Consider the following 18,125-nt stretch of genomic DNA (forward strand, 5'->3'; position numbering starts at 1 on the left):
AAAGAAAAGCATTCGGAGCAAAGAAAACAACAAAATAAGGAAGTTCGTCAGCATCCGTAAAAGGGTTTACAGCGCACCACGTGGACCACTTCAGATGGTGCGCGGTGCCGCTGTGAATGCGAAATGCCGTCCGGCACGACCTCATAGTCCCGTGCGCCAATACGTCGGATGACCTTTTAGGGCCCGAAATAGCGTCGCAGTAGTTTCTCACTGAGTCCTCGTCGGCGTATCGGGTCGCCGATCTGGTACTCGACGAAGCGTCGTTGGAGGTTGTCGTGTTGGCAGTCGGTATGCTGCTGGTTCTTGATCCGTAGGCGGGCGAGCTGTCGGGCTTCTTTGGCGCGCTGGAGAAAGGTCGCGACGTCAAGATTCTCCTCCTCAATGACGTGCGGCAGCATGGCGTCGAGCGTCGTCATCGGGTTGCTGCCGTAAACCAGCTTAAACGGCGTGATCTGTGTGGTTTCTTGCACCGCCGTGTTGTAAGCGAATGTTACGTACAGCAGGGCGGTATCCCAGGTCTTTTGTTCGACGTCGACGTACATTGCTAGCATGTCGGCGAGGGTCTTATTCCGGCGCTCCGTAAGACCATTCGTCTGCGGGTGGAATGGAATTGTCCTCCTGTGGCTTGTCTGGCTGTACTGAAAAATGGCTTGGGTGAGCTCCACTGTAGAGACCGTTCCTCTGTCGGTGATGAGGACTTCTGGGGCGCCATGTCGCAGCAGGATGTTCCCGACGATGAAAGTTCTACCTTTCGGCAGAGCTTTCGTTTCAGGGAAGCGGGCGAGATAGTCCATCGCCACGACGCACTACTTTTTTCCGGATGTTGACGTCGGAAAGGGTCCCGTAAATGGTGCAGTAAATGGCTCGTGACACTTAATACAACTAAATGTAAAAACATGTGAGTTTCTCGCCACACCACGACTCATTGTCCTAACATAGCATAACTGATGACCACGGGTTCAAGATCGCTTTACAAGATGCCTTGTAATTTTTTGCTGTTAGCTGCACGTCTTGACATTTTCCCCATTCCTTTCTATAGTGCCTTTGGGCGCCAAAATTATTTGAATAAGTAACCAATTAGTAAAAAATTTACGCTGAGACCCAAGAGGTTCGATGGCACACGCAGGCCCCACTTTTTGAACGACTATTTGGTGTCAATGGGATAAATTAGTTCTACTTTGTTCAAATAAACGGCTATGTGCGTGAAAGTGAAAATTCTTTAAACCTATTTCTAAGCAAATAATTTACCCCTACCACTCAAAGAATTTCAAGAGATTTTTCAAATCTATATGTCGTTCTTCGAAGGGAATAAATCTAAGTGAACGGGCGCTTTGGCAATTGACCCCATCGAAATGCGGCAGCCATGCGTCCGCCTATTGAACTTGCGGCCTCATGCTTAGCATAGACATTGTGAAGCCACGGCGTGGGCTGGAATTGAGGAGTGCGCTGTAAGCTTTGATTTGCAATTACATCATTTCCGTGCTCAGCTCAGCGCGCTCACATTGCAGAAGCATTCTTTATTTCTTTTCTTTTTTATTCTAACTCCAGCAGTATGCTGTTGGTGTTCAAGCAGGACAGGATATTGTCATGCGTTGAACGGAGAACACGCATGTGTTGTTCAATGTGTCCTATTGAATATAATATATATATATATATATATATATAAATATTGTCTGGAAGTGCCGGGTCCGAACCTCGGCTAGCTGTCTTGCGCTGCTTCCTTCTTTGTGAACTCACTGCGCCTTTCCTACAAAGTTTCGCTCAAGGATGGACACTTCCCAAATGGATAGTTGCTAGAATTTGTTTGCGCGTGTGTGTGTGTGTATGTGTGTGTGTGTGTGTGTTATAATTTAGTTCTAACATAATTTTTGCATCTTCAGCTTGTTTAAAATAGACACCAGCATTAATCGTCTTTCATAGTTCGGGGAGTTTTGGCGTGCCTATCCACATATGTGGGCCCCATGGCTGAATTTTCAAAGCAGTCCAAGTGCCCAAGAAGTCATAATCCAGACTATTACAAGTGTCAGGGTGCCCGGAATACGGCGACCGAATTGATATAGTTGCCAAATGTAGACCGCTGCTGTCAAAAGCCTTAACAGGAAGCCCGCTAAACGAAAACCCAGTGGTGTAGCAGCAAACACGCACGCGACTGTACTGGAACACTTGTTGGGAGAATTTCCTTGCATTAAAATTTATTTCGGATAGCCGTTCAAACTGAATGTGCCTTATAACGTATGCGAATCGTTTTACAATAACACATGATTTTCATTGTCACTTCTAGTTTACGACCTCCTGACGGGTTCATCTGTCCACGGAGCATTTAAAGGTATTAGGAAGAGGGTGGATACCATGGAAACAAAGTGCAGTTGAGACCACACACAGTTGGATAGAAAAAACGAGAGCAATGAATTTGGAAACATAGGGAAGGCACTGGTTACCATTCCAATGTAACGGAAGATCAATAAGTCAAGTACTATGCACTGCACTAAGGTAAATGTATAAGGTTAAAACTAAAAAAGCTGGAAATATGTTGGAGAAACTCGAGTTAAATTAAATTAGATGCGGTGTATAACGCGTGCTAAGCAGTGCAACAATATAGCCATTGAGCTACCTCGGTCGGTGGACTAAATTGGACATTGGTGCCCATTTCGAATGTACAGATGCAACTAAATCAGTGATTCAGTTACTTTCTGTTGCTTTTTTTTTGCAACAGCTTGTAGGATCAAAGCGGCCTCAAAAGTTCGACTACGGGTCATCGAAGAACCTGGAAGTGTATGGACAGGTGAGAACTTGACACTCTGCGTTCAACTACGTTTGGTAAAGCTCTTGGTTGGGCTAGTTGGTGCATACTTGAACACATAATGGAGCAGCGCGAAAATGCATGGACGATGATAGCAATCTACACAGGACGGGCGCCTGTCCTGTGTGCGTCCTTTCTTTCATCGACGTCATTTTCTCGTGCTGCCCTGTTACGCTTTGAAGAACTACTTTCTATGGGTAATACTTCCCATTGAAAGTAATTGCTACACAAAAAAACTAAACTGTATTCTTCTTTCAAATGAGAAAAAACTACTAGCATGATGCCAAAAACGAAATTATATCATTGAAAATCACAGAGGGTTTTACGGCACAGAGCACCAAGGAAATAAAAAAGGGTCGCAAGCAAGTTACACATGCAGCATTTCTCACTATATATATATATATATATATATATATATATATAAATATATACATGGAGTTTTTTATTAGATTATAAAGACTTTTTATGAAGGGGCTATGAGCGTAGCAGACGTGGCGTTATTGCGGATAAGTTCTTCGGCGAGGCGGAGAAACTTTGCCGCTCATAATGTATCTGAACAACATTCAACGAAAAATTGTTGTATAACTTTTGTGCTAGAGCTTGGAGGCAGTTCATTTAATAGCAATTTGTAGGCAGTCTTATATTAATGCACTCATACGCCTAAATAGTGTCAAAAATTGTTCGAAATATTCATATTCGAATTTCAAGGCTCTATGCAAGCAGTCTCGAAACCCAGTGCACGCCGCAGCCAAGTCAGATGGTAACGCCCCGTGACGAAGTGCGAGACGAAGTTTCTGTGACGACATGTCGCGGCGAATACTGATACAGCACGTTGCAGCAGGTGCTTACCATGCAAAACGTGTCGTCAAGGGGCGTTTGCGTCGGATATGACAACGAGACCGCCTTTTTTGCGCTCACGGCTTCCTCGCTTTCCATATTCCATGAATTGAGGGTTGAAATTTGATAACTAATTTCTTGGATTTGGTGCTATATTCAAGATGTTTTAAAGAATGAGGGGCGTATTAAAATGTGACTGCCTCCAAATTGGCCATGTAGGCGCTAGTACCCCCCACCACCGAGGTCCAAATAAAAAAGATAATGTTTTTGTTGTGATAATCAGTATTACTATATCCGTGTTATTAGCGGCAAAGTATGTCCGCCCCGTCGAAGAACTTACCTGCAAGGACACCACGTTCACTACGCTCATACTTTTCTATAAGAAAGTGCTATGGTTTAATATAGCCACTATATATATATATATATATATATATATATTGTCGCGGTACAACGCGGACAGAACACAGGGAGACGTTCTGCACGAACAACAGGACAATCTGTTCAAAAACAAACAGAGCAGAGACACAATGTAGGAGCGGTCTCATCAAAGTGAGCAAGCACTGGAGGTGTCCGGAGACGTTGCCGCAAGTCGTTGAATGCACCTTGCTCTTCGTCGCCCCATACAAAAGCAACGTCGTCTCTCGTCAGGCGAGTTAACGGCGACGCAATGCGCGCAAAGTCTGCAATAAACCGTCGGTAATAGGCACGGAGGCCGAGGAAGCGCCTGACAGCCTTTTTGTCGGATGGTACGGGAAACTGTGCGACGGCTGCAATTTTTCAGGATCCGGCCGGACACCTGTGTGGCTGACGACGTGACCGAGAAACTGCAGTTCCTCGAAGCCAAAGTGGCACTTCTGCGGCTTCAGGGTGAGGCCGGCGGACCGTATGGACTGCAGAACCGCTTCAAGCCGTTCGAAGTGTTCTTCAAACGTGGCGGAGAACACGATGACGTCGTCGAGATATATTAAGCAGGTTTTCCACTTCAGACCCGAAAGTACAGTATCCATGAGGCGTTGGAACGTAGCAGGGGCAGAACACAAACCGAAAGGCAAGACTTTAAATTCGTATAGGCCATCTGGCGTCACGAAAGCAGTTTTTTCACGGTCTCTCGAGTCTACTTCGATTTGCCAATATCCGCTTTTTAAGTCCATTGAAGAGAAGTAACGTGCCTGTCGAAGCCTGTCGAGTGAATCATCTATACGGGGAAGCGGGTATACGTCTTTCTTTGTCACCTTATTTAGCTTTCGGTAGTCCACACAGAAACGCAAGCTGCCGTCTTTTTTCTTGACTAGAACTACAGGAGATGCCCAGGGACTTGTTGATGGTTGGATCACGTCATCTTCAAGCATTTGTGTCACTTGTTGTTGTATGGCTTCACGTTCTCTAGGTGCCACACGATATGGATTTTGGTGAATTAGTGTTACCGTATCCTCTGTAATTATTCGGTGCTTTGTCAGAGGCGTCCGACCGACGCTGGACGTCGACGCAAAACAGTCTTTGAACTTGGCCAATAGCGTAAGAAGCCGCTCGCGTTCGTGCTCCGACAAAGCAGTGCTAACGTCAAGTGCAGGAGCTGGGTCTAGCGTAGGCGCTTCTTCGAGTAGTGAACAGCAGCCACGAACATCCGCAATGCCGTCAAAATAAGCCACAGCTGTGCCCTTGAGAAGGTGCCGTCGCTCTGTGCTAAAATTTGTTAGCAACAGGTTTGTGCGCCCGTCGGTGACATTCACGATTCCTCGCGCGACCGAGATACCGGGAGTAAACAACAACGAGGTTATTTGGTCGGCAACTCCTTCGCAACGAAACGGTATGTCGCATGCTACTGAAACAAGGGCACACGATCGAGGGGGGATGACGACGTCGTCTTTTGTTAGACGAAAGCAGTTGTGCTGCGGCGATAAACAATGGACTAAACCCGAGCTCTTATAAAACGTCACCATGCGGTCCGGAATGTTAATTACGGCGCCATATTCTATTAGGAAGTCCATTCCAATAATCAAATCTTCGCAGTATACAGGAAGGACGATGAAAGCGGCCACGAAAGAAGAATCCCCGATGTTAACTCTAGCAGTACATCTTCCAGTAGGCATCAGTAATTGGCCGCCTGCCGTCCTTATGTGAGGTCCCGTCCATGGCGTCTTCACTTTCTTCAGGCGGAGGACGAGTTCCTGACTCATTATAGAGAAGTCGGCACCAGTGTCGACTAACGCTGTCACCGGTTGCCCGTCCACGAAAACATCAATGTTGGCGCTCACAATTTCTTCAGTGTTTATCGCCTTCACGTCGTTCTGCAGTGTCTTGCGGCGGGCCTGCAACCTTGCCCCCAGAGGTCGCCGCCTTCAGTTTCGCCGACGGGGGCTGGGCGACCTTCGTCCTCGGAGCTCCGCAAAAGTATGTCCAGTAGATGAAGCCATTTGACGTGGAGGAGTTGGAGAGCGCGATCGACGGCCGAAATCGGACCGATCATTGGGCATGGATTCGTCACTCGGGTGCGCTATTGGGGGTCCCTGAAAAGCAGCGTCGTCGCGGCGTAGCATGGCGTCGTCATTTGCCCGTCGACCATAGTACGATGGACGAAGAGGTCGAAATGATGTGTCACGATGCCAGCAATGACGCGAAATATGGCCGGCGCCTCCGCAGTGAAAACAGAGTGGGCGCCTATCGACAGTGCGCCATACGTCGGTTCTCCGAAGTTGCGGCCGTCCCGTAGCGTCGTTTTGCGGCGGTGACCAAGACGCGGCGAACGACGGCTGGCGGTATGACTGAAGCGGCATAACGGCTGCGCGCCTCGAAGCCTCCTCTTGCGGCGACGACCAAGGAGCGGCTGTCGGAGGCTGTTGGTACGGTGATGTGGTTGCAACCGGTGGTGGATATCGGACAGCAGCGGCGTAACTCAGGGGTCTCTGGTGGTCTTGAAGATCGGTGATGCCAGATTTCATCACGCACCACTTCGGCGATTGACGCGACGGGTCTATCTAGTGTCGGTGTCAGGATCTTTTGAATTTCCTCTCTGATGAGCTCTCTGACCAACTCACGCAAGGAGTTCTGATACTCGGTAGTCACTGCGGCGGCATTGATTGTAGTGCTGGTGGACAGTCGATTGTATTGCCTGCATCTTTGATGAAGAGCCCGCTCAATAGCCGTAGCCTCTTTGATAAACTCAGTAACAGTGACTGGCGGATTGCGCACAAGCCCCGCGAACAACTGCTCTTTTACACCTCGCATGAGGTAGCGCAACTTCCTATCTTCGGTCATCTTCGGGTCGGCTCTACGAAAGAGGCGGGCCATGTCTTCAGCGAACATTGTGACCGACTCATTAGGTTGTTGCACGCGAAGCTCCATCATTTGCTGGGCGCGGTCGCGTCGGTCGGCACTCGCAAAGGTATCGGTGATCTTCTGCCGAAAGTCATGCCAGCTCGTGAGGCTGCCTTCGCGGTTCTCGAACCAAGTACGGCCAGTGTCGTCAAGGGCGAAATAGACGTGGGAGAGCTTTTGCTGCTCGGTCCACTGATTAATCTGTGCGACGCGTTCATACTTGTCCAGCCGGTCTTCAATATCTTCGAAGACTGCTCTGCGATAGCGATCGGGAACCAGCGGATGCAGAACGGTTACCTGTTGTGGATTGGGAAACCGACTGCTTTGGGGTGCTTGTGTTGGACTGGTTTCGGTCATTGCGGAATGTGTGCAGCTCCTGGAGAGAGGTGGTTGAAGAGCGGAGAACTCCGGGGCAAGGCCTAGCAGTCGACGACTAAAGCGATGCACCGGTGTCGTAACTGGCAATAGTGCGTCCGGGCTAGATGACCGACTCCCAGAAGGACTCCGACGCATCAGACGCGGTCAGTACCCCGCACCTCCACCAGTGTCGCGGTACAACGCGGACAGAACACAGGGAGACGTTCTGCACGAACAACAGGACAATCTGATGATGATGATGATGTCCTTGATGAGATTGGCGCTTACGCACTCGCGGGGATTGGCCAAGAGTCGGGCAGACTTTGCTTATTTGTTCAGAAAATGGAGGTAAAAATCTAAAATTTTGTTACATGAATTTAGGTGAGGGAAAATCGAAACGGTTCAGTAGATTGTCATGCTACGTAGAGGAAATAAAAAATTATCTATAAGATATCAATGAGGCAATAGAGGAGGAATGAATAGAATAATACGGTCATCAATGAAATCGGTTTGATTCAATAATAAATTTTTCTAAGGCGAAGCACACATTCCTGTGTGAGTGCCCAAGCACAGACGCTCCGAAAGACAGTACTACCGAAGTGTTGAATTGCAGGCCAAGCTGTCGCACTGTAATTTCTAATGTCATTTTTCTCATGGAGGAGAAACGCCGGCATTCCAGTAGGTAGTGCTCAATCGTCTCTAATGCATTGCGAAAATGGCACAATGGGGACATTGCCAGACCAGATCGGTGCATGCAAGAATTTAGAGCTGGGACTCGACAACGTAGTCTCGTTAATGAAACTTCTGTTTGTCTTGTTTTGCAAAACTTCCTGCTCCAAGGGAATTGTAAGTGGCGTAGTTCCAAGGATGATTTGAGGTTCGATTGAGATGTTAAAAGGATGTATCTTCTGAACCTGGCGGACGTGATAAAGCCCATCGTTGAAAGAAGGGGAAGCACTGGGCCGCTGATAGAAGCCTTGGCCAAGCTGTCTGCCACCTCATTCATAAATATGCCTTTGTGCCCAGGTACCCATATTAATCGTAAACTTCTCAAATGACTTGGAGCCAGTGAGTACAAAGTTTTCAATATGTGTGTCTCGCCGGGAGCAGTGAGGTGCACAGCGACAAAGAATCTGTGATTATTACCGCCGTTGACCAGAAAGATTGTAGCTTTCGTAAAGCTAGGACAACAGCTAGGAATTCCGCTAGGTATATTGGAGTGAAGTCGGGAAGCCGAATAGAAAAAGACCAGTCCAATGATGATGAGAAGATTCCAACTCCTGCCTTTTCTTCACTCTGCGAAGCATCCGTTGCTATAATTACGTTAGTGTGGAGTTGATTCAAGTGATCCTGGAGTAAGCCGTTAAGAATATGCGAGGGAAGCTGCTTTGCATTATTTGGGTATAGGTCATCATAAGTAATAACTAGTGAATTTGAGATGTTGTTTTCCGTGATTATATTATATATATTTCCGTCTAACGGATTCAATAACGATTGCGATACAATGACTTGTGGCGTGTGAAACCGTGGCCATCTGACTCCAAAAAATTAGACTCGTTGTTTGATGAAGATGGACTGGGATCTTCTTAGTGGGGATTCATAGAGCCTTATAATTGTTTGAACGGTAAGTATTTTAAATCTCATTTCAAGGGAAGGTAATCGTGCTTCCTTGTAGAGCACAGCGTTGGCTACAAACTTTGGTAGCCCCAGACATAAGCGAAGCGCTTCCCGTTCAAGCAAAACCAGTGGGCGTAGCTTGTAAGCCACGGCGCCGGAGAATAACACACAACCGAACTCTAGTATAGGTCGAATGTACATGCGGTAAATCATTATGAGTGTGTCTCTGCGCATGCCCCATTGATAATTACTTATCCTTCGTAATATCCCCATTGCACGAGAAGTTTTTGAAGTTATATGTTCAATATGCTGACGCCAATCAAGGTTACCATCATAATTCCAAGGTACTTGACCTTTTGCACTTGTGGGATAGTGGAGTGACGGTATGAAAGGGATATAGTAACTGGGTCTTGTAGGGGAAAGACAAGAACGGCACTCTTATTCACATTAAGGGACAAGCGAATATTGTCCAGCCATGCTTCTAGCTCGCATAAGTATTCCTGTAAGCAATCGTACAGTGACTGAATATCACTTGCTGATGCAAAAAACGCTATATCATCAGCGTAAACGTACGTGCTTACATTTTGATGATGAGGAATGGAGCTGAGTAGGATGTTAAACAGCAGCGGGGACAAAACTGCCCCTTGAGGAACCCCGCGTGTTTGTCTGAATTTTCCCGATGAAATTCCGCTTTGTGCACAGTAAAACTCCCTGCCCTGCAAGAACTCTGCAGTCCACGTCACGAAATAGTCTGGCAATCCAATATCCTGCATCCTCTTTATTAATAAAGGGTATTCCACACTATCGTATGCTTTAGAAATGTTTAATGTGACTAGGGCAGCATATTGTTTTTGGTAACGAGCCAACTGAATTCGGCTTTCTAGGTCGATATGTGCGCACCAAATGGACATCCCTGGTCTAAATCCAATTTGGCAGGGGCTCAATAATTCTCTTGTGGTCACAAACTGAACCATACGTGCGTTTATTAATCTTTCTATTAATTTTACGAAATTTGATGTTAGAGAAATAGGCCGAATATTGTCTAGGACATACCCTTTGGTTTGGTCTTTCAGCAGAGGAATCACCTTCGCAATTCTCCGCACAGGAGAGAACCATGCATATTGTACTGAGTAATTTATGGTATCTAACAAGCCGTTAGGAGCGACTTCAAAGAGAAGTTTAATCATCTTGGTAGTGACTCCATCGGGACCTGGGGCTGCAGCTGGTAAACAGGAAACGGCTTGGGATAATTCTGCCATGGAAAACTCTTCGAAATTTTCTGAAGTGCCCTGCGCGTAAGGAGAGAAGGGAAGAGAGGTAGCGAAGCGGGTCTCTAACCCTTGCGCGATTACATTTAGGGAGTCAGCTTTTTCACTTGTGGTTAAAACTACCGACTCCCAGTTCAAGGGGCGTGGAATCATTTTTTGGGATCTTAAAAACCGAAATAATGCACGCTTATTATTTGCTTTCGAAAGGAATTCGAAATGTCGGACATTGTAATCGTCTTTTGCCTTACCTACCGTTCTTTTAAATGTTCCAGCAATAAATTTATAGTTTTTCCAGTTTTTCGGAGATTGGTTATGCATGAGTTGTTTCCATGCAGCCTTGCGTCGCTTGTAGTCCCGCGAGCAATCGTCATTCCACCAATTTGTAGCAGCAGTGTTTTTACATGCCTTTAACTGGAACTCTGATCTTTTGCGCGAAGTATCAATTATTGAGCAAATATCCTCGGCTTTCAATTGATTTGAAAGTAGTCCGCAAGCAATTTTTAAATGTACGGTAATCCACAAAAGAGTGGATTCGAGCCTGCACGGTGGACTGCGGACATACCACTTCAAACACAACAGGCAAATGATCGCTTGTCGTCCCCACATTCACAGTTTCCCATGCGGATGTGGGAATACCTGGACCTGAAAATGTAAGATCCAGCACAGATATGAACTGTCCGCGAAGAAACGTAACTGATCCCGAATTTTGACACGAAAAGTTATTTGTGATTGCCCAGTCCCATAGACGCTTTCCGCACGGGTCTGTCCTGGATCCCCATGATACATGATGAGAGTTGAAGTCACCTGCCAAAATTATATCTTTACCGCATTTCGCCATAACCGAGTCCAGTGGGTGTGTATCCTGCACACCCGAGGGAAAGTATATATTGACTAATGAGAAAGGCCTACTGCCAGGGAGAGTAATTTCTACTGCTATAATTTCACACTCTGGAGACATCAGCTGGAATGATATATTTGCCCTGTGGCAAAACTTGCTTGAGACCATAATTAACAGTCCCCCACCTCTCGATGGGCGATCTAGGCGAAAGGACCTAAAATTGCGCAGAGAAAATTGTTTTTCAGGGGATAACCAGGTTTCTTGCAGTAAAATTACATCTGGAGAAATTTGAGACGATAGAACGTTTAAGTCTGTAGAAGCAGCGAATACTGATCTGCAGTTCCACTGCAATACCCTCATCTACCTTCCAGTGATGAGAGCACCGCAGAGGCCACAGCCTCCTCTAATATATTACCTTTCGGGTTGACTTCAGGGAGGATTTTCTTGGATTTACTAACTGAGTGTGAAGTGGTAGCCTCAAGGGGAGAACACCTCCTTTTATGTGCCCTCACGTCAATTTCCATGTTTGAGGTATCTGGATAATCAGGGTTGTCTGGGCTATTAGTTGCCTTGGTTGAGGTACCTGCGACAGACCTGACATGCTCTATATGGGTTGCGGACGCAATTGCTCCATTTTCCTGAGAATGGGTTAAACAAGCATTCATGTCAGAGCATGATGGCAGGGCAGTAACACTCGGTAATAATTTTTCTAACCTTGAGGTAACCAGTCCATTGAAGCATTCCGTGACGCTTTCTACTATGCGCTCCATAATTTTAGCCATAGACTTTTCAATAGCTTGTGCGATTACCTCTGACAGGCTTCCATCAACGACAGCTTGGGTTCGTGCTGTCACACTCGCATAACCATGGGCTCTTTCTTTTACCGCCGCAATTGCCTCTTGACGTGAGCAGCGCCTTTTGTCCATAACCTCCATTATTTGGACTTCTTGAGTTCTCGCAGGGCAGTTTGAGTAATCAGCTTTGTGGGCTCCACCGCAGAGGCAGCAAGAGTCCGACTCGGCCGAGCAATTGCTAGCGGTATCTTAAAAGCACTTCTTGTTGGGCTAGTTGGTAGCTGTTCATTATAAAATATGAAGACGCCAAATAAACAGACACACACAAGAGAAGAGAACGGGACAGGGCGCCACTCGCAACTCGCGAGTTGCGAGTGGCGCCCTGTCCCGTTCTCTTCTCTTGTGTGTGTCTGTTTATTTGGCGTCTTCATATTTTATAATGAATTACTAGCGGAATGGCTCCCGCCGCAGACGCAACAACGAATGCTGGATTTGCAACCACCCATGCTGTGACCATAGCGCCAACAATTTCGACATTGTAATGGACGCGAGGCAAGCGGGTCCACTCTGAATATTAGAGGCCAGACTTTTATCTCTGTAGGGCAAGACGTACCTGCAAACGTGGCAATTACTGACTCAGTAGGGACGCGTGTATTGTCCACCATTCTGTTGCACCGGTAAACAGCAATTACTTCAGCCGCGGAGAGCTTTTCTAGAGTCTCTGTCGGACTTAAGGAGGAGTCTACACCACGAACTATTCCCTTAGTGCAGGCAAGATGCGGGGGAATGAAGGCACTCACTTGCATCTATCCAAATGATGAGCACTTAAGTAAGTCGTACACACAGGCCTGGTCTGGCGAACGGCAAACAATCCCACCTCTGCCAAACTGTCGCACATCAGTGATGTGCAAGTAGTGATGCGTTGCCGCCTGAAGTTCCGCCTGCACTGCCTTCGGGTTGTTGAGCCGGATGGCTCCTCCATGCAGAGGCACCAGCGCCACAGGAATGCTGCTCACCCCACTACGAAAGAAAGCTTCAAGAGGCATTTTATCAGGTGGTAGCGAGGCCGACCAGGGCGGAGATCGCCCCGAGCCGTCCCCTGGAGAACATTTAGACATTTGTGGCTCTATCGCCGTAGCAGGCAATGTAAATTTATCTTAAAACCCTGCTTGGTATCTACAAAGCTGGACTAAATCCGCCCGACACTTAGCCAAAACCCCGAAAGCTCACTGTTGCGATCCGAACGACTCCACGAGCGTGAACCGACTGTTCACGCTCAAAATCTGTTCAAAAACAAACAGAGCAGAGACACGTCTTCTTCGTCATCGACCAATCTCACTCTGACCCACCATAGGCGGAGTCCGCTAGTGCTCCCATCGTCGTCGTCGTCGTCTGCATAGAATACACGCGTCAATATATATATATATATATATATATATATACCTCGCAGAAATTTGTCGATGGGTTACGTATTAGTCCTTGGGTGGTGCCCATTAGGCTAATACGAATGTTCGTGAGTCATGCAAAGGGTTTTCAAACGAAGGTTATAAGTCATTTTGAAGACCACAGCGCACCAAATACTGGGACACAGTTTTGGCAACACAGGGTTTCAATCGGCGTACATAACCCCTACATATTAAAGCGACGCTTAAGGGGAAGCCATGTATTAAACCGTGTATCAGTAGGCTTAGAAGTCTATACTCGTTTTCGGTCTGCTAATATGCCATTTTGTCGCTTAACAAGTTTCCACTGAAGGTGCCGCTGCTTCTCCTAAATTAGAATCGCCAGTGAAAAACGATGTTGTTGACGAACCTCCCCCCTACCCCACCTTGTGAGGTTGCTGTATGCGGTTCTGTGTCAGTAAGCCAGTGCTGACGTCATTTGAGAGGTGCCATAGTCCAAAATAGAAGGAACCACTCCAATTTTCCATTGCTGTTGCCATTTTCTCGCTCACAAAAGCTCTCATTTCGGTACGAATAGAGAATTTTTTGTAAAGACGCCTAATCTTTCAATATAGCTCTACCTAATATTTTCATTTAGTGTCCTTTTAAGATTACCAATGAGGCCACCGGTGGGCAAAATTATTATTTAGCTTATGAGTTGCAAACCTCAAGGAGCATAATGGAAATGAAATAGTGAAGCCATTCGCTGTTCACACAGTTCCCCAAGCAGAAGCTGAAGTTTCCCAATTCACTTGCAAGTCGACATGAATGACCTAATACACCTGGTAGAGCTAACAGTAATACACCTACTTGACTAACACAAACGGTTGGTCCAGTCGTATTGGTCTCTGATCCCGCTAGGCTTTGTATATTTGTCTAATAGAAATGCACCAATCCCCATGCTAATAGCCTAATATGCTATATATTTGTGTATTAGAATGATTGCAATGTAAAATGTGTCAATGTGCATTGCACTGCAGCGTATCATTTATGTTGTGCAGCCTTCGATTACGTCGTTCGAAGCTCTTGGAATGAAAGTATTGGAAAGTCAAAAACATTATGATGACGACAATGATGATGAGAGTGCTACAAAGGCCTGCACATTGCTGGTTTCTTATGCGATACTATCAGTACAATGAAATGATTGTTTGAGAGTAACGTGCAGTTCTCTTGCGTAATTAGATGTCCTAGCGCCTTGCGGTGAAAAGCGCTAATCGAGAATGGTGGAGAAGAAGCCATTATACTTTTACAAAATTCTGCCTGTTGCGACTCGCACTCGCAATACAGGAGGCTGCGTGAATTTCTGCTTGTGAATTGCTAATTTCATTGCATGAGCTTTACAGCTGTACTCTTGAAATTTCAGGCTTGCACTATACGGGGTGTAATAGCGCTGGAATCTTTCGGATGACGGGTCGAATATCGTCAAACTGAATTAGGTTTTAGAATCTAATTATATATAGTGACTGTTCCTAAACACAAGCGTTTCTTGAATAGTTTTCAAATATTTCAAACTATCAACTACGGACGACCAATTATAAAATTGATGCAAAAGCGCAGAGCGTGCTATACGTCACTAAGTATGCCGTACATTTCCGACTAAACCACTATTCTTGCACTTACTAAGAGGCCTGAGTGTGCGAACAAACTGCATATTTCTTTTCAGCGCTTTATTTGAGCTTTCAAGTAGCAATGCTTTGGAATTTTGAGGCTAATTACAGAAGCTTGCTTACGCTGTGAATATATTAGGATGTGTAGATTGCTCTGTATTAAGTAGGGAATTGAATTTTCATTGCTCGAGCTATTCAAAAAGTACAAACTATTTGATCTGATTTGCTTCCGATACTACTCGCATTTGATTCCTTCAAAGTCGCTGTTCGCACACACCTGATGTAGAGAGGGAATAAGCATCATTGCTTATCGCCTGATCAGGTCCTTTATAGATCCAGGACGGCGCTGATATGGAATGATTCACTGCAACATTACAGTGAGGGCAGGACAGGAAGTAAGCCCAGAGGGATGTGGCACGAACACTTTGCGGCATTACTTTTTTTTTGTAGGAAGCTTTCAGGTTGTCTTCCTTTTTTTGAGTGGAGAAGTTTCTATAAGAATATCTGAAACATGTTTAGTGTGCACACATCCATCATGCGTTACCGTGCATGTGTAACGGTAAACTAATAACGAGACATCACATAGTCGCAGCAAACATTTATGCACGCTGTGTAGCCTCAGTTCCGGTCTCGTAGCCTGCTCTTCGTCGGTTAGCTTGGAATCTTCTCTATCACAAAATTGGAAACTTTCTTTTCATAAACGTTTTACCTTACTTGTGGAACTCCTATACTGCCACTATATACAGTATCCGTCATTATCAACACGATAGGCGGCCTAAGCAGTTAGCCGTCAAATATTCAAGATGATGATGTTGCTGCATTCTATCCCATGTTGGCATTGTTTATAAATTTTGAAATGTTGCTTTTACAGCTAGGTGTACAGACAGATGGATGTGAAACCGAACCTACGTTTTTTTTGTGTGTGTGTGTGGTTGTTGTTGCTTAACACGAGAACTACGTTCATTATGTCAGTGCTGACGAGAACGAACACTTCAAAAACCTTCACCACCTTTCTCTTCCTCTAATGCCCTTCACATCGCAAAGCTACGCATATGTGGGCATCCACATTTCGTTACTTGTGGCTTCGCGCTGGCTTCAATATGGAAATTTGTGCTTTTCGTTACCCCTCTTGCCTTGGCCGTCAAAAGGCAGCTGGTGTATACTAATATTTAAAATCGAATAATAGCAAACCTACTTTGTCATGCCTCATCCCGAAACCATTTGCCACCAGCGCAAGCCACCCGAGTACAACCTGTCGCGCGTGACCACGGACGTGGGCATCTTCTGGAGCGAGGGCGACCAGTTCGTGACGCCGAGGGAGGTGGGCGAGCTGCGAGCTGCACTCGGTGCCAGGGTCAAGCGGGAGTGGTACATCGGCGACCCTTTCTTCACGCACCTGCACTTTTTCATCGGCCTGGCGAGCAAGAAGTACCTGTTCAAGAACCTGCTGGATTTCCTGGCCGGATATCCGATCGAACAAGAGCAGCTGGGAGAAGACGTGGCCACAACCACGAACGCTGTCTACCCAACCCCAAATTCCTGATTTCGGGCAAGAGAATAAAGGGAACGGCTTCTGTTGATCTTTCTTTCGGTAGAAAGGCGCCGTTTCTTGATCGCAACTTGACTAACAGTTCGGACCGCACTATACCTAAAAATGCGTTCAGGACGTAATTAAGCGACTGAAACGTAAAGATAGAGGAATCCTTGATCTATTCTCTCTTTTCTTCTCTCCTCCTTTATTTCTTTCTTTATAGGAAGAAGGGCGGATATGAGAGGTCAGATTAGCACGCTTTAGATGCTCATATAGTTTGAGCGCACGTAGGTTCTGCCGAAGTCGTTGCGATACTTCGCAGGATCTTAACAGAAAATATTCCGCCACTGTGCACGCAAACGTCGAGGTAAGCTGCAAGCGCCTACAAAAGCTACAAATTACCAGCGAAAAGAAAGCGGGTTGACCGACGTGGCCCGATCTTTATTAATCAGATCATCAGAAGCCAACAAACAATGACACAAAGGACAACATAGGGGAAATTACTTGTACTGAATAAATGAATTAAAGTTCTGAGAAAGTAATAGAAATTAAAATGGATGAAGAAACAACTTGCCACAGGTGGGGAACGAGCCGATGTCTTCGCATTACGCGTGCGATACTCTACCAATTGAGTAACGACGGCGCCGTTTCCCATCCCCCATCCAAGAAAGGGGATGGGGAAATTTCCCCTATGTTGTCCTTAGCGTTATTGTTTGTGGGCTTGTTATTCAACTATCAACGAAGCATCACGCAGTAGTCGTACAATGGTAATGCTTGGTCTGCCGTCGTAGTCACATTTCTCAGTAGTGAATAAAACGTGTGTGCATTACAGATGCCAAAGAAAGCGGCGCCGGTGGTTCAGGCGAATGGCGTTGGGCTACCAATTCTCGCTTGCTTGGGGGCTTGCTTGGCTCGTTTGGCTTGCTTGCTTGCTCACTTTGTTAGTTAGTTAGCTTGTTTGTTTGTTTGTTTGTCCTGAGGCAATACGTGAAGGCTCGGGTTCTATTTCAGACTGTGGTGACCACATGCCGATGGGAACAAAATACAAAACGTCTATATAACTTCTTATGTGCACAATAAATAAATCTTGGTAGCTGAAGTTCATACGGCTACCTGATCGCTACATGTATGCATTTCTGTCATGTGGTGCGTTTGTAAGGCAAAACGGGCAGAAATATACACTGACGGTGTTGCCCAGTATTATTCGGTGACGGTTATCCCCGTACCTGGTTTCAGCTCCAGGATTTATACTCAACAAATTCTTTGCGACAATCGATGCAATTGTACGTACCCCATAAATTGCATTGGGAGTTCTAAGAGAGCACTTCTTTCGGGACACTTGTCTGCTTCAGCCGCGACGAGGCAATTACACTGCCTGCGCTGCAGTGTCTTGAACATCTCGGATGCTACGAGCTCAAACACTGAAAAATGGATTTAATACCTTCGGTTGATATACTTAACGTTACCCTCAAAAGGAACTTCATGAACTCGCAAAGTCCATAGCGGAGCTTTCTTCGCCGCAATTATTACGTGGTTGTGTAGTAGTGATGGAACGACCGCTGCAGAACCCAGTAAATTGAGGAACATTTTTTTCGTTTACTTTTCTTTCCGAGGCTTCGCATATTATGCTACCGGAATACCTCATTACCTAGTCCATAACTGTTTAGCGCTGTAGATAATGGTGTCATGTGAGATTACCAGATTGGGTCCGAAGGTTCA

The 18,125-nt window shown here is 46.1% G+C and overlaps 1 protein-coding gene across 1 annotated transcript in view; it reads left to right on the plus strand.

Moving 5' to 3' along the window:
• LOC126523377 (lysosomal acid lipase/cholesteryl ester hydrolase-like) overlaps positions 1–16,461 on the plus strand; it is a 59,438-nt gene extending 42,977 nt beyond the window's left edge. The window contains exons 7-8 of the mRNA XM_055066932.2: positions 2,714–2,782; positions 16,107–16,461. Of these exons, the coding sequence (XP_054922907.1) occupies positions 2,714–2,782; positions 16,107–16,418 (381 nt within the window). The 3' untranslated portion in view covers positions 16,419–16,461. The remainder of the gene's footprint in view (positions 1–2,713; positions 2,783–16,106) is intronic.
• The last annotated feature ends 1,664 nt before the right edge of the window (positions 16,462–18,125 follow it).

This window comes from Dermacentor andersoni, chromosome 6 (assembly GCF_023375885.2).
Source record: "Dermacentor andersoni chromosome 6, qqDerAnde1_hic_scaffold, whole genome shotgun sequence".
NCBI classification, from domain to species: Eukaryota; Metazoa; Arthropoda; class Arachnida; order Ixodida; family Ixodidae; genus Dermacentor; species Dermacentor andersoni.